General features: G+C 40.6%; 1 protein-coding gene across 1 annotated transcript; it reads right to left on the bottom strand.

Annotated features, from left to right (window-relative positions):
* Positions 1 to 17,989: 17,989 nt before the first annotated feature.
* SOX11 (SRY-box transcription factor 11) lies at positions 17,990 to 21,410 on the bottom strand (the record flags this gene model as incomplete). Its single annotated transcript, XM_080616289.1, has 1 exon — positions 17,990 to 21,410. One exon carries the CDS (start codon positions 21,408 to 21,410, stop codon positions 20,199 to 20,201), a length of 1,212 nt encoding a protein of 403 aa, XP_080472415.1. The 3' UTR covers positions 17,990 to 20,198.
* Positions 21,411 to 23,623: the final 2,213 nt, after the last annotated feature.

Raw genomic sequence — 23,623 nt, 5'->3', positions numbered from 1 at the left:
AGGTACATAAATAAATGTACTATGCATATTGGTTTTTTTTTTTCTTTTTTTAGCTCCAAAAACAGATTTGTATGCTTCACAGGTAATAAAATTACTTTCATGGTGTTCAATACTGCAAGCTGAGAGGCTGAAAAATGTCAATCACTATGATATATTTGTCTATTCTTTCGGATGGAAGATCTCTTTCAGTGAAAAATTAAATGTATTTAGCTGGTTTTTTGCTAGAAAAGACCAGGAATACTTAAATGATTTTTGGCAATATTGTTGTAGTGGGTATAGTAATCTTCAGGTAAGGAGCAGTAACAAGCAGCCAGATCAACATTTTAACAGTTGCAAGTAGATCCACAAAGGTACTTTGTCCTTGTCTTGAATTCCCAGAGATTTCCAGCTGTCATACAAGGAAGTCCTGGAAATACTGCATATTCAAGGCCTGTTTTCCTGAGAAGCCTTGAATAGAAGAATTAAAAGTAGTGTGAGCAGAACCCTGTTGTGGTGGGTCTCCATAGAACACTGTGGAACACTCAGCACCTATAAAAAACCATTTTGCTATTATGGCTAGGGAAATCATTCCTACTGATGAGGAAATTCATACTGCAGATTAATTTTAGTGAAAATATCAAAGTGAATATTAAAAATTTTGTCTTTCTCATCCAAATGTGTCAGGAGTTTTGTACCAGCAGATTTGTGTCCCAGGAAAGAAAGGAAAAATTGTTTTTTCCTTTCTTTTTTTCCTTGAAAAAGCAGAAATTGTTGCCACCTAGTCAGAAGTCTGAAGCACACCTATAATTATTGCATGTAGTTTATGGGTATTTATTGAAATAATTTTAATTATTTTTTTTTTTATCTGGGCACAGTCTGATTTGGAGCAAATTAATTCTCAGCTAAAACAGAAGCACAGAATTATTAAAAGTAAGGAAGAAATATCAAATTGTCATCACTATTAGTGTGTTTATTCACTAGATGAAATTTTGTATCTTACGGTTTGGTTTACCTAGAAAGAGAAATTAATAATGAAAACAATATTAGTTGCAAAAAACATACATAATACTGTTTCCTCAAGCACGAAGAACCAAAACACAAAATTCATTATTCACAGTCATTATGGTTTTTAGCCAGCTTTCTACTAAATCCCCTTATCCTACATCCTATCAATGGAAGTGTGGGCCCTAGGGCCACAGAGCAATGACCATTTAAGCTGTGCCAAGCTCTCTTTCTTGCCTCTGTCTGAGCACTTCTCCTTGCTTTTCAAAATCCAAACACATGTATCCAGATAAAGCAGATTCCTGATCTGCCTTGCATTTGCTTCCAGCTTGGGCTGAGTTTTGTGTCTATGTTTTGTTCTTGAAGATTTCTATTATTTCTGCTTCCTTCTTCTATAACAGAGGTTAATGAAAGTTATCTTAAATTAAAGGTAGTGGTTAAACCTAATAGTTCCACTTTTTAATCTAAGCTGTAACAATGTTTTAAGACTTTGTGAAAGTATGTTTAAAGTTTTACAGAGCTATTAAATGTTAACCTGGCCTTTGACAGCAATAGTGTGGTTTCATCAGCTCACATTGTGAAGAACTCAGGAAGCTGGAGCACAGCATGAACTTCCCATTCCCACTCACATCCACCAGTACTTCATTTAGGATTTAAATACTGCTCACACATTACTGTGAGATCACTGGAGACTACAGGGAATTCCACTAACAATCTTGCTAACTCCCAGCACCTCTTCCCCTGATCTAAAAAAAATGATAAAAATGTTTCTCTGTCTTTCTGACAACCTTGACACGTTCATTACCCCTCTTCAGTTTGCTAGATCTCAGAGTAAAAGTAGTCATATAAAATTCTTAAACAGACCATTCAATCTCATTCATGCTATTATACAGTACTGTATTAACACACACAGTATTGCACAAATGTGTTAACATTTTTTCAACTTGCACTTTTGAAATTAAAGCAGAGAGAGATGTATTTGGACATGGCTCATGCCAGCAAAGAATGTTCTCCTAGAATAATTCTCTGTCAAACCCAGCTTTTAATAGAAGTGGTTGTGGAGCTGCCTTCATCTAGTAGGTTGACAGGTCTGGTATTAAATTTCATCCTGTCATGCTTACTTAGAATCCTTGTGCCAAAATAAACCATTCCTTTCAGTCATGGTATTTCCGTTTTGCAAATAATTGTGATCTGTTACCCTACCCATCTTAAGTCTCATTTGGTCAGCCTAAATATATCTAGATTTCTTCACCTCTTTCCTTGTAAAGCAATTTTTCCAGTTTCTTTTTCCTCTATATTTTTCTGAAATATTTACAATTTGTCAATATCATTACATTTAATTTTGCCCAAGGGTTTACAGTTTTTATTAATGGCATACCTAATAGAGAGATCCAAAAATTGTTCGTAGGTCATGTAGAATGAGAACCGTTTGTCTGTAATGTATATGAACGAGATATGTATTGTAAAAACAATCATGGGAAAGAAATAAATTTTATCCTGGTTCAAAAACTTATAGGTAGATAAGGTAATTTTCTTTAATATTATACAAGAAAAATGTTTTGCCTGTCCAAGTCACTGATTCTCAAACTATAGGTCACAGCTGCGAGCAATTAGGATTAGCAGGTTCATGAGCCCCACAGAAATGTGATAGGCAGTAGGGAGGGTGGGGAGCTTAAGAATCGTTGGTCTAACAGATATGTACCATGCCTTCCAAAACTCAGAGGAGCACTGCCATGAACAGGAAGTTCTCATGGTTCTCTGTTCCCCACCAAACCCCAGCCTGTGCTGGGCAGCTCTTTTAAATCCCTCCAGAGGTGGTGATTCCACCACTTCCCTGGGCAGCCTGTTCCAATGCCTGATCACACTTTCTGTGAAGAAATTTTTCCTAATAGCCATTTTAGCCCTCCCCTGGCATAGCCTGAGTCCACTTCCTCTTATCCTATCACCTGTTACTTGTGAGAAGAGACCAGCCATCTCCTCTTTTCATTCTCCTGTCAGGTAGTTTTAGAGAGCCTTCTCTAAAGGTTCCCCTGAGTCTTCTCTTCTCCAAACTAAACAACCCCATTTCTCTCAGCTGTTCTTCATCACACTTGTGCTCCAGACCCTTCACCAAGCTTTGTTGCCCTTCTCTGTACCCGCTCCAGCACCTCAATGTTTTTCTTGTAGTGAGGGGTCCAGAACTGAGCACAGTGTTCAAGGTGCAGCCTCATCAGTGCCAAGTACAGGGGGATGATCACTGCCCTGGCCCTGCTGGCCGCACTATTGCTGATACAGGCCAGGATGCTGTTGCCCTTCTTGGCTGCCTGGGCACAAGCTGGATCATGTTCAGCAGTAGTCAATCAGCACCCCCAGGTCCTTTTCCACTGGCAGCTCTTCCCCAAGCCTGAAGCTTTGCATGGAGTTGTTGTGGCCCAAGTGCAGAACCAGGCACTTATTGAACCTCATGTAATTGGCCTTGGTCTATTGATCCACCCTGTCCAGATCCATCTGAAGAGCCTTCCTACCCTCCAGCAGATCAACACTCCTGCATGACTTGAAGTTGCTTGCTTGCAAATTTACTGAGGGTGCACTCAATCCCCTCATCCAGATCATTGATAAAGATATTAATATCTTTAAAATACAAAAGATAGTATTTTTTTGCAAGAAGGATCACATCTGTATTACTTTATGGACATTGCCTAGAACTATAGAGACCGGTTAAAACTTAACAAATATTTTCATCTAAACTTTTTGCAGTGAAAAAACCCTACTTATTCTTAAAATAAATTTTTGCAGTTATAATGCCCTTATTTGTCCAGACACTTTGCAGCACATCTTTTGTTTTCCTCTTTTCCATGTTTTATTTAATTTTTCGTTATTTAATTTTTCTGCTGGGTGAATGAATGAACTAAAGGGATCTGGGGTATTTTCTCACTTTTTCCGTTTTCCTTCTGACACTCTGTAACTTTTCAAAACTTCCTCAACTTTGGGAAAAGTAAAGAGAAAACAAAAAGTAAAAAAAAAATAAAATTAAAATAAAACTCAGCAACTTTGTCACTCTATAACTTTTCAAAAAGGTGAAAAAAGTTTTTAAAATGTAACCAGAAAGACAGCTTTATAGAATTTCAGTTTTCTATTGCTTTACACTTTTCCAGAGCTAACAAGGTTTTTAAATTTACAAAGGTGGGGAAAAAATAAAAAAAAAGAAGAAAAATATATGAAATAAAGGTCATAATTTCTAATGCATGTCTTGTAGAAAGGGAAAGCTGAAGGGGGGAAAATATAGAGCAAAAAAAGAATGAAAAGTCAAACCTGAAGCTATGTAAGGAAAATTGCATCATTTTGTGCTCTATAAAATAAAGGAAAAAAAAAAAAGGAAATTAATTTTCCACTTATTTAATTATTCATGTATTTTTCTCAACAACTTCAGTCTCCCCTAGGACTGGGATCTATTAACCAACTGGAAAACAGTCTACAAGGTCCCAGTTCACAGAAATGTATATCCAAATTTATCTTTGCATTTACCAGCTTGCAGTCTCTGGCACTTGGTCGGAGGCTGTAAATAGCAGTGAAGTTCGTTTGCAAAGGAGACAGAGCATTCTCAGAGGCCTTGGCTGTGAACGCACTTCCCAGGCACTAAATTTAAACAGGAATCTCATCACCCTCTACCCCAAGAGGAAGACACATTTCTTTGATGGGGCCATGATTTATACAAATAACTGTAGGACAGAAAATATTGCTGCATGTGTTTTTTCCTTTGTCTGCACCTATGAATCTTGTGCTCAGTGCTGATGGTCCATATCAGGGAAAGGGATCTGCCCCAGTCCTGGGCATAGAGCATATCCAGAGTCTTTGCTCGAGATCTGCAGCTTCAGAAAGGCATTGGAAACAGATCTCTCATAGAAAAAGCAATCTTACCAGGAAGGAACTATATAAATGATGCAACTGTGCCAAACATAGTGACCACATTGATAGGCTGACTGGGACCCCTCTTTTTAACCTTTCTGAATTGCTTGAAAACCCAGATGCCTGCTTTGCACCGTGCTCCCTTGACCAAAGCTGAGCACATTATCTGGCCCTTGCATTGGTGTTGGGGAACCTGCTGTCCCAGCACAGGATTTTAATCAGCTGCAGCGATTAGTCATGGCTGAATTGCCTGTCTCCAAAAACACTTAAGCTCCTCAGCAGGGACCTAGGTGGATGCAGATAGTCTGAAATCTGCCCTAAATCTGGAAAGTCCAAGAGACGCAGGCATCTAAATTATTTTTGAGACTGGCCTCAGGAGAGTGTTGACAAGTCAGGAAGGCTGCTTTCCCAGGGATCACCCTGTGGCCTGAGGGTTAGAAGTGATGACCTTGTACAGAAAACTCCCTTTTAGGCTGCTGGAGTCCAGCCATACTCAGTCTCTGTGCACTGAGTCCTTACAGCCCACAAGTTATTCTATACCTGCTGGGACCAGGGGAATAATTTCATCTTGTATTTAAAAAACAAACAAACAAACAAAACCAAACCAAGTCATAGTCATGTATGATTCTATAAAAATGATATATGAAAGTGATTGTATAGAGTGGGATTTATTTGACTTCATTCTGTACATTAGATGTAAATATAAAGGAAGAAATACAAGTAAGATTGGTTTTTTTTTTTTTGGTTTTTCAGATGAAAATGCTTATTGTGTTTACATGTGAAACTAGAAAGACTGTAAGAGATGATTCAGATTATTGGGTAAATAATGCATGTTTAAGAATATAACTCTGGCTGTCCCTTTTGCTGGTTCTTCATTTTGTTGAATGATTTATTTATATTATGCCTGTGAATCCAGTACTTTCTGTGGGTGATGTCATCTTTCTCATGTATTACACATGCTACACCCCAGGGAAAAAGGCAGCAATGTGTCTCACCTTCTACTATTTCTCATTCCTTTTAGATAGTGCATATAGCTTATGTACATATTTCAGCTGCCACTGAAATATATATTTATAGAAAAAAAGAGGAAAATTACAGATGCCTGTTCAAGTTTGTTTTCTCTATTAATGACATTACAGATAGCAGAAAACTACTCTGTTTGTGTCCTTATTTGCAATATATTCCCATAGTACTTTACATGTCTGATGGCTAACACTTAGCTTTGGAGAGGTTAATCAATCCAAGGCAAAAAGGTGATAGCATGAAATAAAGCTAGTAGCAAAAAAGTGTGGAGAAGACAAACAGCCACAAAACCCCCCAACCTATAGCTTCTCCTGCTGCCACTTTCCCAAAGGAAAAAAAAAAAGAAAAAAGGAGAAAGGATTGTTGCTAAATATCTGCCTGGTTTTCTTAGTAAGAGGTCAAAGGTTCCATTTTTGAGGTTACTTTATTCGCTTTTGATTCCATTTATTACATATATGAAACATGTAAATCTTTAAATCACTTTGCAAAGTTATCAAAAAGGAGGAAGACAAAGCAATTAGAATAACTTTCTGCATTTTAGAGGCAATTTATTTCTCTACAGTGTGCTGGGAAATCCATCCCATGTGTTAAACCCCCAGCTGAGCAGGTTACAAGCACCTCTCAGGAGACAAGGAGAATTTCCAGTACCTGCTAACTTTTGTGAGCTGGGAATTTATGCCTGGTCCTTAGCAGATAAATCATGGTTTCCCTTGGAGAAAATATTTCTTATTTCATTGCCACCCTGCCAATCCCCACCAGTACTTGTAACAGAATCTCTGTTACAAGGCTTGTCAAAACTTATGATGGACTCAAACTTTTTTTTAAAGCAGCTTTGAAACACAGTTCATATAAATTGAAAATAACTTGTATAATAATATATTATTATACGTGGCACCTCAAGTAGCTGCTTTGTGTTTCCCACAAAGGACAAGAATTCTGAATTCTGGAAATCTTTTCTCAAAAATCCTTTCTGATATATATCACCTCCAACATCCCAGTTCTTTTACATGCAAATATGACATTAATATGAATGAGAACGATTTGTACAGAGGAAACGCTCTTAGAACCAAGATGCATTAAAAGATTCTTAGAGAAGAATTTCAGACAAAGAAAAAAAATCATGGAATTATTCACTGAGTACAGATCTGGCTAGACAGTATGCTATTATAAGGTATACAGTAAGTAGTTTCTGATTTTTAATACAATACTCTAAACAAATGGTTGTTGGACAAATTGATGAATATATCTTTTAAATCTTCTATACCTGAAAATATCTGAGTTACAATTGATTACTGTTTTACTCCTTAAATATTCATAACATTATATATATATGCATATATATATTTATAGATACATTTCTAATTTTATAAAGTAAAAATATGTGACAGAAAAATGCATGTCTCATCACTGAGGAAAATGGCTAGCTAAGCTTCAGATAAATGTCTAAGTTTCTGTCTGGGAAGCCTGAATCCATTAGTGAACTCAACTGATAGGTCAAGAAAAGTAATAGGCAAATAAATATTTTATTAGCATTTTGTGAAACTTGCTAATGGTTAAGCCTACTAATCCTACACTAGTGGGAATCTTCATTCAATATCGGGTCATTATTCAATAGAATATTGTCTCCAATTTCATACAAAGTGACTTTCTGGGTATGATTGGAGAAAGGTATTTTCACATTAATTGAATTCTTTAGTATACAATGGAAGAAATCTGCTGGTGCTCTAACTTTTTTGCTGGTTAACTGACTAGAGGGAATCAAACAGCTGTATCAAGATGCAGCAAAAAAAATATATGTCACACTTATTTTTAATCAGTTTTCATAACTGAGTTTTCTCTTGAACTGTCTAATAAGACACAAGCTGGCGTCTATTGGGAGAAATATCCCTCAGCTCAAAATCTCATTCCCCACAAGTGCAGTGTGGAGACACAGCCCTCCAAGCACCTCCAGTAGTTTAAGAGAGGAGCTACCTGTCAATGACAGCATGGATGTGGGATTGCATATATCTGCCCTCATCTTTTCTAAATCCAAGTTTTAACTTCCACTTGATGTCCTCCATTTGGGGTCAAGTGTTTCACCGTGAGAGACTGGTGGAGACTGGAGGTGCCATGTGCCCTATATAAAGTCAGGGATGACACCAAGCAGTCAGAGCACATCTTGCTGGCTGATGCCCTGGGCTCATCCATTTCTCAAAAATCATTTAACTAGGACTGGTGCTGATGGAACCAGTAGCAGAGGGAGCTCATCAGTGTTCCGGGCACTTTGGAAATTATTCCGTAGAGACATAGGTGCTAAATATACCTAATATAGGTGCTAAAACCCAGAAAGTATGATGCTCAGTATGTAACTCTGTAGGCAAGCAGTCTGCATTGCCTTTCTTTTTTAACTTTGTTGGCTTTATTCCTTTTTTCCCAAGTCAAGCCTACTGCACTCTGTTTTACCTGCTATCCATAGAAGTGTCTGTGTCTAAGTTCAAACTTAAATGGCATTTATTTTGTGATTAACACAGTTAACACCAGCAGAATATGCATAGAGCAAGAAAACACTGAACATTAGAAAAAGCGTGAGCTGTTGCACTGCAGATATACTGTTTCAGTACTAGTAGAACCCAAATGAGCCTGAAATTTGTATCCTTCTTTAGGCTTTTCTAGCTTTAGATTCACCTCTTATCCTTAGCATCTAAAATAAAAATAGAAAAAAATCATTCACGTTTGGAGAAGGGACTTTATGATTCAGTAGCCATGTTTAGACTGTAACACTGATGTGCTGATCAAGGGAGCATTCCTTTCTCAGGACACTAAACCGATTTTACTAAAATATGTTAATATTTAAGCAGGAAAAATACTTAATGATTCCCTCTTATCTATTCCAGATGGATTTATTTCTTTTCCTAAGAGTGCAGTTTATGAAAATATTGTCTAAACTAATTGTGAGAGTGTTAGAAGAACATACACTGTATGATTCTTATGTATAATTTAAATAGCAATTTCAAAGCTCCAGTTCTATAGCTGTTCAACATATAAAATTCTCACTAAGCTCTGCAGTTGGAGGAGATTCAATATAAGTGATTCTACAATTGATTTCAGTAGGTGTTTTAACTACAAGGGGAGAACAAAATTGGCCAACAGTATTTGTAAAGTGCTTTTGGATTCTTGAGACTGAAGGCACTGCAGTGTAAATTGTTATCATTTTTATGAGACGGAGCACACCCTCCCCAAATTCTATAAGCAACTTCCCAGTTTTAAAATATTTGTGTCCACAGTGCCATTCTGTGGTCCCCTGTTAAAGATGAGCTGCCAGTTAAACAGGAATGTAACAGTTGTAGAATTGACACTGTGTGTAACAAGAGACAGTATGGGTCAGTAATACTGAAAAGTTTTTAGAGCAAATTCCTTTTGTTTTGCCTTTGGCCTCATGGCTTTTGCATTGCAGTTACAGACAGCAGTGACAGCCTCTCTCTGAGGCTATTCCATAGCTTGAGGCTAAGGTATTCTCCAAAATTATAGGGGTTTTGTGGTCAAAGTCCTTCAGAAGTAGGGTTTATAACCTGTAGCTACATCTATGCTAGTAAATTAAACCAGGATCTGTTCCCTGGATGTGAGGCCAGCTGGCGTGATCTGGCCACATCTATACTATTAAACTCTTCTACTTTCCAAAACAGAGTGGCTGAATCCAAACTGTCTATTGGGAATGATCTTCGGTCCATGCTAATTTCCAAATTGTTCCCGTGATTTTTTGGAAGAGTGCTAACATTCACCAGCCAAAACCGTGTCAGGGATATTTTTCTAACAATTTAAGAGTACAGAGACAGCTGAGTTCCAGAGCCTGGACTTTGTGCTGACTCTGTTTTATTTTCTTAGTCTAGATGTGCTTTCTATCTCTTCCCTATACTATTTCCTGAGCACATCTCTACCTCCTTTACCATATCAATGGAAAGAGTTTGTCATCTGTTGTCAAAATAAAACTGTGAACTTGCTTGGTATCTTGAGTGGACAGAGATGTCTAATGTGAAATCCTGAGTCAGGTGTTGGAGACACCAAACACATCCCATATTTACAGTCAAGCTGTAGACGGCTTCTCACTCAGCATGAAGGCTGAGTTCAGAAATCTGGCCAGCTGATCCCACGTGCCTGACTTCTAAGTGCTGTATCACTTGGTACACATGGTCTCGCATCAGTATTTTTATTAAAAAGGGTTTGAATAAGGCTGCAAATGCATTTTTTCCTACCTTGTTTCTTAGCTTTTCATGACTGATACAGCTGCTGTAGTAATGTTTGTTTAATTGTATTTGCTCATGTAAGGCTGTGATATATTTCTGGTTTTATATCTGTCCACTTACATATAAAATCCGTGCTCAGGAAAAGGATGGAGGGAGAACATGTGTACAAGAGATTGACATAGGGAAAGCAAAGATAAGTAATTTTTAAAATCTATCGCCACAGTCTTCTCAAATGTCCTTGGTATTATTGTAAATGTTTGCTATTTGTATGTTATATTTTATGTATCTTTGTTTGTCTCCCAAATGCAAAATATGTTTGAGGAAAAATGCAATATTTTGCGTCTCACTGACTAATACAGTGAAAATATGCAAAAATATCTCATCACAAAAGCTGCTTTCAGGGGCTGGAGAAGTCTCACATCATCAGGCTACGTCAAGGTTCACATTTCAAGCAGGCAGTTATCTGGGGGAGTTATTGTTGCTGTTGCTATTTTCCCTTTTACAGACACTAGTACCCCACTATTCTGTTTGTGGAGCAATTCACATCAACTTCAGGCAAAATCAGAATGGATAGTTTTAACAGTTTTAGTTGACTTCAGATGAATCTGCCTGCCTGCAGAACTATTGGCTTTGATAACCCTCAGCTGATGAATGGCCGCACGTAGCCAAGGAAAGCAAAGCTGGTTTCAGACTATGGCTGTTGATAGTCTAAAAAGTAGGGAGTGCCAGAAGTTTCCAAGGACAAAAATGAGTGGAAGGTGGAATGTTCTCGGTGATTTTCTACCCTTTTTCTAGCCTTAAGAAGAGAATGAAAGGCAATGCACAGCAGTGCCACTGTCGAGGGAGCAGTTTGATTCTGATCTCTAGAGTATGAAAGCTAAAATTGAATGAACAAGGTGAATGAAATTAGGAGAATGAAAGGCAGGGTTTACAAAGATTTAAGGAATATTATTACAATAAGATTATGCAGGAAAATTAAGTCTCATGAAGTAAAGGCTAGGTGGAAGTGTAAGATACTTTACAAACAATTAGACACAGAAAAGAAGCTCTTAGTTATAGTACTGACTTGAAAAAGCAATCTGAATACAAATTTATTGCTGAGTTTTAACTTGACGCGTATTTGGTGTTATGAATATGAAATGCCAAAAGATCACATTAATATGCAATTTAATGGAACAATTATAACTGAGATCTACATTGTCTATTTTGCTATGCATTTCTTGGACTGCCTTGTGTTTGTGTGCAGATGAATCCTGCCTCATTCCCCATGTACCCTTCAGTATCTGTTAACATTATAATTTGAGAAAGTAAGATTTGTATTTTAAAGTATACACCTGAGTCAATTTTGATTGGAGATAATAATAATCCTTTAATTGAATTTACAGAGTTCTAGAAAAAATTATCTATCATAGACACTTTAGCTTACGTAAATGTCAAAGGAATGCCAATAAATGTAAATGTCATATTTCCAGGGAAAAGGCTAAGATCCTTTTACTGTGACTATGATGGGAATTTTCATTTTTAGAGCTGGAGATATTTGTGGGGGTTTTGGTGTGGGGTTTTTTTGTTTGGGTGTGTTTTTTTTTTTTTGTTAGGTTGGGGTTTTTTTGTTTGTTTTTTCTTTTTTCAGTATTCTACCAAAATTTTACTAGGCTATGAAGATATTATCTAAAGATTTATGAAACTCCAGGGATAACTGTTCACATCCAACAGACTAAAATATTCTGAAGTTCTCAGGACATGGAAGTATAGATTTTAATGGACACTATATTCAAGATATTTAGTGATCCAGCCAACAAGCATTTTAATGAAAACACAACTGCATACGTATGTGCTTGTGTTAGCTCTGTAATGATGCAATTGTGTTTGGATATCTATGTGCATATATGGTACCTACATGCTATATTTTCATGCATTTCTTCTAAGGTTAGACCTAACATTCAAAGTTGAGAACATATTAATCAAAACTGAAATGCCAAGTAAATGTTTTTCTTCTTTCTTCCATACACGTGATTCTACCCTTTCTTTGATATAAAACTGAGCCAACACCCAGGCCACACAATATCTCCACAATGAGAGCTTTAAGATGTGATTACTTGTGGCTTACAAATCCAACACCACTTTCAAATACTGAGTAGGAAAGACTTCTAGTGTGTCATGCAGGAATTCACTCTGTCAATAAGACCTGACATAGTGGAACTGAAACTCAGCTTTCCAGCGCAGTAATGGCACTTCTCACTCAGGAGGAAACAAACAGAAGACTTCAGCTAGAGACGTTTGAGATAATATGGAGATGGCCTTAATCTGTTCTAGAAGATTTTTAGTCCTTGGTTATATACAATGGGACTTGAAGAAACAAACTCTATGGGAATTAAAACCAAAACAAAATACTGTGGATTACTCTCAGTTAATTGGTTCAAAACCTCCTGAAATACCTTAAAAATGCTTTTTGAAACTATTTTTTATATGTACAGAAAGGATAGTGATATGATAGCTGTATATAAAGATTTTATTTCACTGATTTACAATGACCAGCTTAAATTTCCTATTTTTACTATGACAAGGCACATTCAAACCCTTATTTCACATCAGTTACACTTCTCCATTCACACAAAAAAAATTACTGCTATAACAGACTTTTGAAGTTATATAGAATTGGGTTTACTGTTCTCAATAGGTTTGATAAGCTAAACTGAAGTCATTACTTGTTATCCAAGAAGTGTTTCTTTGGAGAAAGGATCTATTCAGATAACTGTTTGGATAAGGAAAGAAGAGGAGCAATGGAAAGAACTGTGCTCAACAGTCATACAAAATTACCTGGAACCCTTTATTTGGTGAATTGATTCCTCCCAGGTCTAAAGGCTCATATTGGCTACAGTTGAAGCTGATTAGAATTTTTTTATTATTTCCTGGGTATTAGGAGTAACCAGTAACCTCCAATGGGAAGGAAGGTATCATCAGATGATACTTTAATCCCCATGTAAATTTGCAAAAGTATAGACACTAAATACAAGCAAGGGAGAGATGGTCCTTGTATACTTTTTGAAATATGGGGATATGCCTACTGACAGGAGCTCTAGAAGGTTAATTTCAGCAATAGATGGCTTGTGTTAATTACAAATTTTGAATTTGTAACAATATAACTCCATCATTTCTATAAAACAATATTTAATATACAACAAACTTTCACCACATAAGCACATTAAAAACACCTTTTTATAGTTCAAAGAATTGATTACAGGGTTCTCATAAAAACATTTTCATAACTAGAATCTTAATACAGAATGATTTTTTTTCTATGCCAAAATACATTTAGATGGTAAATTGTTTGTAGAAAAAGATACAGAGAGAAATGGTGTTTGCTGGCATGTGATCCACCTTATTTCATTCTTTCATGATCAACTTCAAAGCAATATCTAAAATATTTATCAGAAAATACTTCACTGTTTCATCCAGAGTCTTAACCAGAAAAAAAAGAGGAAGTTAATTGGCAGTTCTCTGTTTCAGTGTCTGTCAGGTGTGCCAGAACAGCACTCATCCTCTGTACATCCTACCTTAACCATAACTATTCACTGAGGGTTTTTTTGAAAGACACAATATTCCCATTGACTTTAAGATTTGGGTGCCCACAGACTGAAGAGTTGATTTACTATAATAGCTAAACTGCATTTAGTAAATGCAACACTGGTAAAAAAAAAAAAAAAAAAAAATCCACATAAAAACACGTAGGAAGATTGATCACACAATTTTATTAGAGTCTTTTGAACAATTGCATTATGTTGTTCCTTTATTTAAAAACTCTTGCAAAAAAAGACATTGGAGTGGACTGGTTTCAACCCTGAGCATTAACACTGCATATCAAGTACTGTAGTAAAGAAGCTGGTTAAGTTTGTAGCACTAGCACAAGTCACTGATATTAATCCTCTAGGTGATCAGGTTTTTACAAAAAAAATACATAGTTTTCAATAAATAATGCTTAATTTTACAACTTTGATACAGCAATGTCATACACTGTTTTGACACATACTAAACTCTGCATGCTATATAGTCTACTAGAAGACGAAACTTTGCCATGCATTTTCTTTTTCTAGTGCTAGAAAACACTTTGTCCTCCAGTGCATTGCCTCAAGCAGCCTTACCATCTTCCTTCTCTCACAGCAATAGGCCGTGCACTGACATGCAAAAACCTCAAGAAAAGGTTTCCCCCCCAACATCACTCAGACTTCTAAACAAAAGTACTTTTCAGCTTTTCCCCCCAAGACCTGGAGTGGCTATGAAAACTAATTTCATGTGGCCTTGAAAAGTCTTTGAAATTACATATTTTAAAAGTGTCATGCTTGAAAAACTGCTCTAAAACATTCAATTTCCCCCACCTGCGGCCATCATGCAACATCATTGAAATGTTGTAACCATCGAAAGTCCCACACTGGAAAACAGGCCTCCATTTTAAAACAGCCCACCAAAAAAATTAAAGGAAAGAGGAAAAAAATATCACAGTATTTATGTAAAGACTCCAAAATGCCAACATATGTACAAGAGCAAAACCAGATACAAATCGTAAATGAACTAACAATGGCATATAACTCTTCTCCCTGGCTTCACCAGGAGTTGAGGCAAGTTGGTTTTGGAGATAAGCAGGACGATGGAAACAAAAACAAATTGCGACAATGGGAGTTCCTGGATTAATCATTATTATTCAATCAAATTTCTTCAAGCGGTAAATTGGTGTCTTGATTTTCTTGGAAGTGGGAATTACCAAAATCTGAAGCCCTAATTAACAACAGATAATCCTAAACCAAACCTGCTTCTGAGTATTTGCAAGGCTTAGAAGTTTGGCGCCCTTGCACTTTTTCATCCTTTAAGATTCCACTTCACAGAAAATCCAGATGTTATAACTCACCACAAAAGAAGAAATTTGATTAATTAATAAGGATTGAAACCTCCATTCTCACACTTCCAGGTTGTTCATCATTGAAAACCATTCACCCCTTCTTATCCATATTGCTTTAGGGGTTTCCTTGTATCTACAGAAGTCATTCCTTTGAAATTGCTGTCAATCACAATTTTCTAGGAGTTTTTAAAATAATCCTATCTTTGCACTGGCATAAGTATTGGGTTTTCTAAGAGAATCTCAACCCAAAGAAGGTATTACTTTTATACATGAAATATTACGAACTTTTGTTTCCCTTTTTGTAAGTCATTCTACACTTTCTGCACGTTTGTGCTTTATATTGAATATAAAAATAGGTCTTTAAAACTCTATTTACTTTAAACTCACTAAAAAACTACTTGCTTGTGAAATTCTCTTACAAATTCACTGCATCCATGTAGAGAAGATAAAACTAATTAGGCAGTTAATTGGTATAGGTAGTGTGCAAAAAAATTAAGAAAAACAAAAACAATCACAGCCTTCAATGTGGGTGAGAGGAAAGGAAATAAACCAAAGGAATACAACTGTGTAGTAGGGTAAATGTAAGGCAACTCATAGTGTTAAGTTTTTGTTGTTTGTTTTGTTTTCTTGGCCACGCTTACAAATGAAGGTTAGGATGAACTAAGACACCTACCCTGCCAGCAGCCCTTGTGGCAAAAACTCCCATTAAAATCAATGAGAATTTTTTTTGTTTTTTTAACCAGTGCAGGTTTAAGGCCTTACTAGGTAACAATTGTGAAGATGTAAAAAGGAACTTCTTGAGCTGTATTGAGTATCAAACACCTAAAAATTTTATGGCCCTGACTTTGACCCCACACTAGTTTTACCTCAGTGTAACAACAGAGTTGCATTTTCCTCAAACAGGCATGAGTGAAGGATCAGACTGCGTGCATGCAAATCACATTCAGTAGACTCAAAGAAGTTTCATCTGAATGACAACGAGTGCCTAAAGAGCATGTAGCACTCAAAGGATGCTTGGAATGAGTCTTTCTACCACATTTGAAAAAAACTGCACTTACAGGAAGAAAATATTTCTTAGTTGTGGTTCTTTTAAAAGGAGGAGAGGAAAAACATAATAAAAACAACAGAAGGGTAAAAATGGTAAGTTTACAAAAATATTCACTTCAAAACTGAAAACAAATCAGAATGTTTGGTTAGATCTTACATTGAGTTGACATCCTCAGTGTTAGCAAGTAAATTGTCTTTCCACATTAAAAAACTAATTTTTCCCCCTTCCATCACTGAATCCCATTACACTTAAGAGTAGTATTGTACAGAGGCAAATGCTAAAAACGTGGAATAAAAGGCCACAAGAGATACTAAGCTTGCAACAGGACTGTTCTAGCATGTCAACAAGAATTCCTGTGAATGCAGGAACATAAAAGAGAAACAGAAGGCATGAATATTATCAGATATGACAAAAGAAGAAAAATAAAGAGAGACTACCTTAACAGATGCTATTTTTCATTATAAGAAGATTGGTTTTTTGCTCTCGCTGAGATCAGCAGGGGCTTAGACATTCAACAGCATCAAACTTCAGCCCTAACAATGTAGTGGCTTAAACAGAACACTACCTAATTTTTCCTTGAGCAATACGCAACAATAAACTCTGAAATAAAAGAAACTCAACTGTCTGGACAAAAAATTGTTTCCCTGCACCATATACCTTCACTCAGAATAATTCTTCTGAAACAGTACTGTATAATTCCCATCTAGAAGAAGATATACTTCTGAGTGGGTATTATATTGATTGATTAAAGTAGACCTGTTGCTCTTTTAAAATTTGCCTGACTGCTTTATACTTGGATCCTTTACATCACTTATCCTTGACTAATATTTTAAATGGTAATTTTAAAAACAGCTCCCAAAACCATATACAAGTCAAAACTTCCATAGGCTGGGACACGGACCTTATTACAATGCAAACTAAATGCAGCCTATATTTGATCATAATCGCTCATAACTCATTGAACATCTGTAAAGCACAAATGTTTAATGACACTGCCTATTATCACTTTACTAAACAAGGATGCATATCAGAAGAAAGGGACTGGAAGAACAAGTCCCTCTACTCTCATGATAGCTTCAAGAATTACTAAGAGAATTTTGGCTCAGTTTTAAGATTTAGAACCTGATCAACTTACTCCATCACCCTAGCCCAAAACCGGATTTTCGACAGCAGGAAAGTGAACGGCTAGGCTAGAGCACTTCAGTGTATCTATTTTCTTTCAATCTTTTGCCTTAGAAGAGATAAATGTCATTTGTTTTCAATCTGATTTCTAAGTTATTACATGGAGAACACACTAATCATTTGAGACCAAAAACTGAAAATTCAAGAAACTCTGTTTTATTGAGGACTATCCATCGCCAAGGATATCTTGTATACTGTAATTAAGTTTGTTTTAAAACACAGTTTCTCATAAAGAATTATCACAATGCAAGACATAAATTTGAGTTCCCAGATATGCTATATCTCTTTTCTGATAGCAAAAATTTAGGCCAAACAACTTTTATTTAGAATCATGAGTGTTTTATTATTATTATTATTATTATTAGAAAGAGATCAGATTATATTAATCATTTTACTACCAGTTTAACTAACCTAAAGTAAGATATCTCACCACTTAAATGCCTAAGAGTTGTCTTTGATTAAACATAACATGCATGCAGGTTTTAATGTTATGTTTTTATTATGCCTTACAAATGTGTATGCAGGATTTTCATTTCAGCAAGTCTGAAAGCCTGTAGCAGTGGTTGCCACCAAAATACCAGCACAGTGAATTGTCCCTGTAAACAGCTGGATCATTAAATAGTGGAGACAAAACAAAAACAAACAAACAAACAAACAAAAAAAACCCAACCAAAAAACAAAACCAAAACCAAACAATAATTTACCAAAGCCTATCAGATAAAAAGTAAACTCTTGAGAAACTTCCACCTTGTGAGTCTGTTTATTGCCATCAGCAGTTGTTTCAGAGCGCACAACTGAGATCTGATGGGTTCTACGGTTAAAAAAAAAGAAAAAAAAGTCAGAAAAAAAAAAAAAAAGCACCCTGAAAAAGTCTGCTCACCTACAGCAGAAGCTCGTACCCCTCTCCTGCCCTTGTCCCCCGAGGCGGCTCATCGAAGAAGGGCCGGGGCCGCCCCGCCGCGCCGAGCGCTGCAGGGGGGCTGAAGAGATGCAGCCCCACTGCGCCGAGCATCTCCGCCTCGGGTCTCGCCCAGGCTATTCATCAAAAAGGGGAGAGGGGGAGGACAAAAAGCGCAGCGGGGAGACCAGGGCGGGTGGAAGGGGGGGAGCCGAGCCCCCACCCCGCCGCGCCCACCTCCCCAGAAACCGGACGCAGGAGACCGGCGGGGCGGCCCCCGGGGAGCCGGGCTCGTCCACCGGACTGGAGGGGAGGCGGAAGAGCAGGAAACACTCGGGACGAGCCAACCTGCCACCGGTCGGCCAGGCCCCCAGCAAGCCCGCCCCGGCCCCGCCTGATGGAGACCACACCGCTGCGGGCCGGCACCCACCGGGCCCCGCGGAGCAAAACGGGGGTGGGAGGGAAAGGCGAGGGGAGGCGGAAAAACAAAAGGCAAAGAAAAGAAGCAGCCCTTACTCTCCTTCCCCCCTAGCTACGGTCATGCACAATAGCCTACAGCTACCGCTCCTCCGCAGGCGAAGGGTGACAACACGGCATCTCCAGCGTTCCTTCTACAGACACTAATAGCGATACGAGTTTCTATCAGTTCCAGCTGATTTATTAAAATTGTCAAGATACAGACTTTCAGCATTTAAAAAAAAAAAAAAAAAAAAAAAAAAAACAGGCTATGATGTTGACAGTGCACAAGTCTGCTTTTGCCATCATTTGCTACAAAATATGCAGATGGTCTGTACTTTAGATTATATTGCACAACATGAGAAACTTTTAACTATGTGCCTTTTTTCTTTTCTTTTTTTTTTTTTTTTTTTGCTAAAATCGAGAATCCAGTTTCATACCTTCCATCTGGGGCCCCATCCACATATCACAGCGTATGAGATACATAAAGTCCTACTATAGTACAGTACATATACAATCTTTTAAACTAAGATAACAGCTCTGAGGTCTATATCACCATTTTCAATAAATCTTTACCTACAAATATTGAACAAATCTGAACTATAGCTGTACAAAAAAGTGTTTGTTTCTTTTTTCTTTTTAAAACCACAAGGCCTTTAGATGCAAGGATTATTTTTTTTAAAATTTAATCCTTTTAAAACCAGGACGTAACGTACCAACAAACTTGCATGCTAAAAACAGAGAAAAAAAAAAGAAAATAAAAGGGAAGAAGTGCCTGAAAAGTCTTACTGAAAAAACACAGCAAGAATGTTCCCTTTTCACTGTACAAAAATACGCCTGAAAATATATTAATTTTTAAAAAAGACTGAGGTCTGTTATGTATCAAAAATGTTTCAATACCTTTTTGTACTGAGGTCTAGGCTGTCTGGTATTCAATCAAGGAGGTATAAGGGAACAAGTTACAAAAAAAAAAAAAGTTGGCAAGTAGAAATCACATTTGTAAAACCATAAACAATTTGATCTGAAAAGTAAACTCTGATCTTAAGTCAGTTCAGTTATTTGTAAGCGTTTGTACAGTCTGCATTTTTTCAAGCTCCCTGCAGCTTTGTTAAGAATCGGATGCATAGAAGACATCAGTTTTCTCCCTCCAAAAAAAGTTGCAATGGTCCCTTTCGGAAAAATAATAATAAAAAAAATAGAACAGTTCTTCAAGATCTCTCACGGGAAAAAAAATAAAAAAATCCACAAACCCCCTTGAGTAACAGTTGTGCTGCCACAAGACTTCTTTGCAGACCATCTTCCAGACTTCAATCAGAGACCGACAAGCTTCAAACAGCGCCTTCTGTATCATTTTTTCCCCCAGTCCCATTTGCCTTTGCTGTTGTTGTTGTGATCACCAAATGCAATTTAAAAAAAAAAAAAAAAAAAGTAAAAAAAACCAAAAAAATAAAATCGCAACTCCCGGGCTCGGAACTAACTTCAGGATTATTTTTTTTTTTTTTTAAAGAAAACAAGACTTTTTTTTTTTTTTTTTTAATTATCATCATCAGCATCATCATCGTATCATCATCGCCGGCATCGCGCAGCTCCGGCTCCGCCGCTCCTCGCCGCCGCTCAGTACGTGAACACCAGGTCGGAGAAGTTCGCCTCCAGCCAGTCGCCCGCGATCATCTCGCTCAGCTCCGGGGTGCAGTAGTCGGGGAACTCGAAGTGAGAGCCGAGGCTGCCCTCGCTGAAGGAGTCCAGGTCCTTGTCCACCAGCGAGAGGGAGAGATTCCCGGCGGCGGCACCCGCTCCCAGCTCGGCGGCGGCGTGGCCGTGCTGAGAGAAATTGAGGCTGAGGTCGAAGAGCAGGTCGTCCGCCTCCTCGCTGCCTGCCGACGAGGTGGAGATGGACCGGGAGGAGGCCGGGGAGAGACCGGGCGGCTGCTGCGGCGGCTGCGGGCCCTGCTTAGTGATGTTCTTGAAGCTGTAGTAGAGTCTGCTGCCGCCGCCCGCAACCGCGGCGCCGCCCCGCACCTCCTCGTAGAGGCTGGCCCCCTCGGTAGACTCCGCCGAGGAGCTCAAGGTGGGACTCGCCGGCACTTTGGCCACGTTGTACCGCCGCAGCTGCTGCGGCCCCGGCTCCTCGTCTTCCTCCTCGTCCTCCGCCTCCTGCTTGATCCGCAGCTGCAACTCGTCTTCGTCCTCCTCCTCGTCTTCCTCCTCGTCCATGAAGACGCACTTGACCGTCTTGCTGCTCACTTTGAGGGTGCCAAAGACGTACTCGTCCCCCGCGTAATCCCCGTGGTGGGCGGCTTTGGCTCCCGGCTTGGGGGGCGAGGAGGCGGAGGAGCCTTTCAGCTTGCTACACTTCTTGCTGGAGCTCTTGGCGCTTTTGCTGCCGCCGCTGCTGGTGGGTGCGTTTTTCTCCGGACTTTGGCTGGCATTGGGCTTGGCCGACGGGTCCATTTTGGGCTTTTTCCTGGGCCGGTATTTGTAGTCGGGGTAATCGGCCATGTGCTTGAGCCGCAGCCTTTCCGCCTCCCGGATGAATGGGATCTTCTCGCTGTCCTTCAGCATTTTCCACCGCTTGCCCAGGCGCTTGGAGATCTCCGCGTTGTGCATGTCCGGGGACTGCTCCATGATTTTTCTCCTCTCGATCTTAGACCACACCATGAACGCGTTCATCGGTCTCTTTATGTGCCCTGACGCCGTTTTGCACCAGTCCGGATCGCTCTCGTCCAAAGCGACGGGGCTGCAAGCCATGAACTCTCCCTCTTCTGTGTCCATTGCTTCCCGGGGCAGGTTGCTCTCCGCCTCCGTACTCTCCGCTTGCTGCACCATGGTGGGCTCTCACCGAGGCGCCGCTCTTCCCGCCGCCGCGCTCCGAGCCAACAAAGCCGCTGAACCACCGCCCCCTTCAGCCGCCGCACCTTGCCCCTGCGGCGCGCCGAGCCGAGCCGGGCCGGGCCGGGCCGAGCCTCCACCGTGCTGCGAGGCGCAGCCCGCGGGGCGACTGGCGGGCGGGCGCGCTGCTGCCCACAGCCCCGCGGCCGGGCCGGGCTCGTGCAGCTCGGCTCTGCCCCTGCACCCGGCCTCGCGCCGCCCGCCCTGCCGCGCGCGCTCCCCCTTCTGCGAAACTCGCGGCTCCTCGCCCAACTAGTTATCAGCGGGTCATATGGGTGACATCACTCCCGCCGCCGGCCAATGGAGCCGCGCCGCCCCGCCCACCGCCCCGCCCACCACTTTATCAGCCTCCCCCCCCGCCTGCCCCATGCTGACACACCCCTTGTGCGGGGGTCGGCTGACGATCTCGCTTTCGGTGGCTTCATCCCTCTACCCGGGAGACTGCGGCGGTACCGCCGCGGGGGGCTTCTCCCGCTTGCCTCCGCCGTGGGCCGCAGCTGGGTGCGGAGCTGAGCAAGGAGGGGGGCGGTGGCGGTGGCAGCGGCAGCGGCGCCTCCGTGGTTCTCTCTCTTCATGAGGCTGCGGAGCTCCGAGCCGCCAGGGAGGCGGGCGGTAGGGGGCGCTGGCGCTCCGCGGCCACCTCAGCGGCGGCGCGACAGCCCCTTCGGCGGGAGCAGGGCCGGCCGGCCGGTGCTGGTGGTGTCTTCTCCCTCGCTGCCTCCCCGCCAGACTGGGCTCTGCCGCCTTTAATTGCTTCTCCGCCGCGGATGTGCGGGACGGCCCTCACCGCGGTAGAGCGCCGGCCGCGCAGGAGCTGCGGTGGTCGGTGGCGCGCGTCCGCCTACGGCCGCTTTCCTCTCCGCAGTGGTGCCGGAGTCGTGGACCCGTGGAGGAACACGACAGGCACCTCTGTTTCGTGCCCTCCCAGGCCTCTCAGGGCTTGTTTCGGTGGCTTGTCGGTAAAGAGCGGGGCTGCAAGGCCACAGAGCAGGGCCTGGCGTGCTCTTGCTGAGGGGGAATCCGTTGCCTGTGGATGCGGACGGTGCCTCGGGATCTGGCCTGCTGGGCGGCCGTGCCCGCTGCTCCTTCAGGCCAGCAAGGGCAGCCTGCCTGGGGCGGTGGGGAGGTCCCCCTGCCAGCCAGGACTTAAGCCGAAAAAGGGAGGTCATCGCACCCACCTGGAGGCGCTTCCCGTGTGATGTAGGCTGAGGATAAAGGCGGTTTCTTCGAAGTAGCGAGTGAAAGCTCACAGGCAGCGTCTAACAGTGCTGATTTTTTGTTTGTTCGTTTTCAGAAAGCATCCAGTTATTCAGCAGTGTCGAGATCGTTAAAGAATGCCCGCAGCAGATCCTGCTGTTCCGGATAATCCCATGTTTGTCTTCATCGAAGAATTTATGAAATCCAAAGATGACTCTGTACTTATCTGTGGTCATTTTGCTTTGGAAAATGTGTGCTGAAAATATATTCACATACTGTCCTGCGGGTCTCTTTGCATTTTTGTACCATTTACAATTATCAGCAAGGCAAAAGTTTAATAAGTTTTGTGGTGGTTGCTGGCTGGCTGGAGACATGTGAGACAGTGAGAGGGATGAGTCCTGGCACAGCTTTTCCACTGTCAGAGTGCATCCTATTGAACTGGTGCTAATGGAGCAGCAGGTCCCCTAGTACATCATCCTCTAATTAGCACAGTGGTTCATTTTCCTCAGACCGCAGCAAAATTGCTGTGTTTGGATGATGTGACTATGATATCATAGGGCTGCAGAGTGACTAGTGCAGTTACAGAAAACGAAAAGCAATCACTCACCTCTTTCAGCTTTATGGATACATTGAGGTTACTGGGTCTCAGCTGTCCTTGTTAGCAGTCAGGAAGAGTTTGAAGAAGTAGACAGAAGGCAGATACATAGTGTCACATTGCTTCCCTACCTGACCCCAGCTGCGTGTATGGAGTAGAGGGAAAGGAAAAGGCATAGCTTAAGAAGGTTGTTACTTAATGGTAAAGATAGATTTTGAAAAATACCACTCGGCCTCTCCATGAGTGCAGAGAGTTTTTTTCCCCCCACCTTTCTCTCTTGTGACACAATCTCCTGATGGTACCATCTAGCCCCATAATAATGCTTATCCTTAGAGATGGGGTGAAATGGAAAGCTGCC

This window comes from Psittacula echo, assembly GCF_963264785.1.
Source record: "Psittacula echo genome assembly, chromosome: 4".
Lineage (NCBI taxonomy): Eukaryota > Metazoa > Chordata > Aves > Psittaciformes > Psittacidae > Psittacula > Psittacula echo.
Note: the sequence above shows the minus strand (reverse complement) of the source record. Positions and strands in the feature narration are given on the sequence as shown.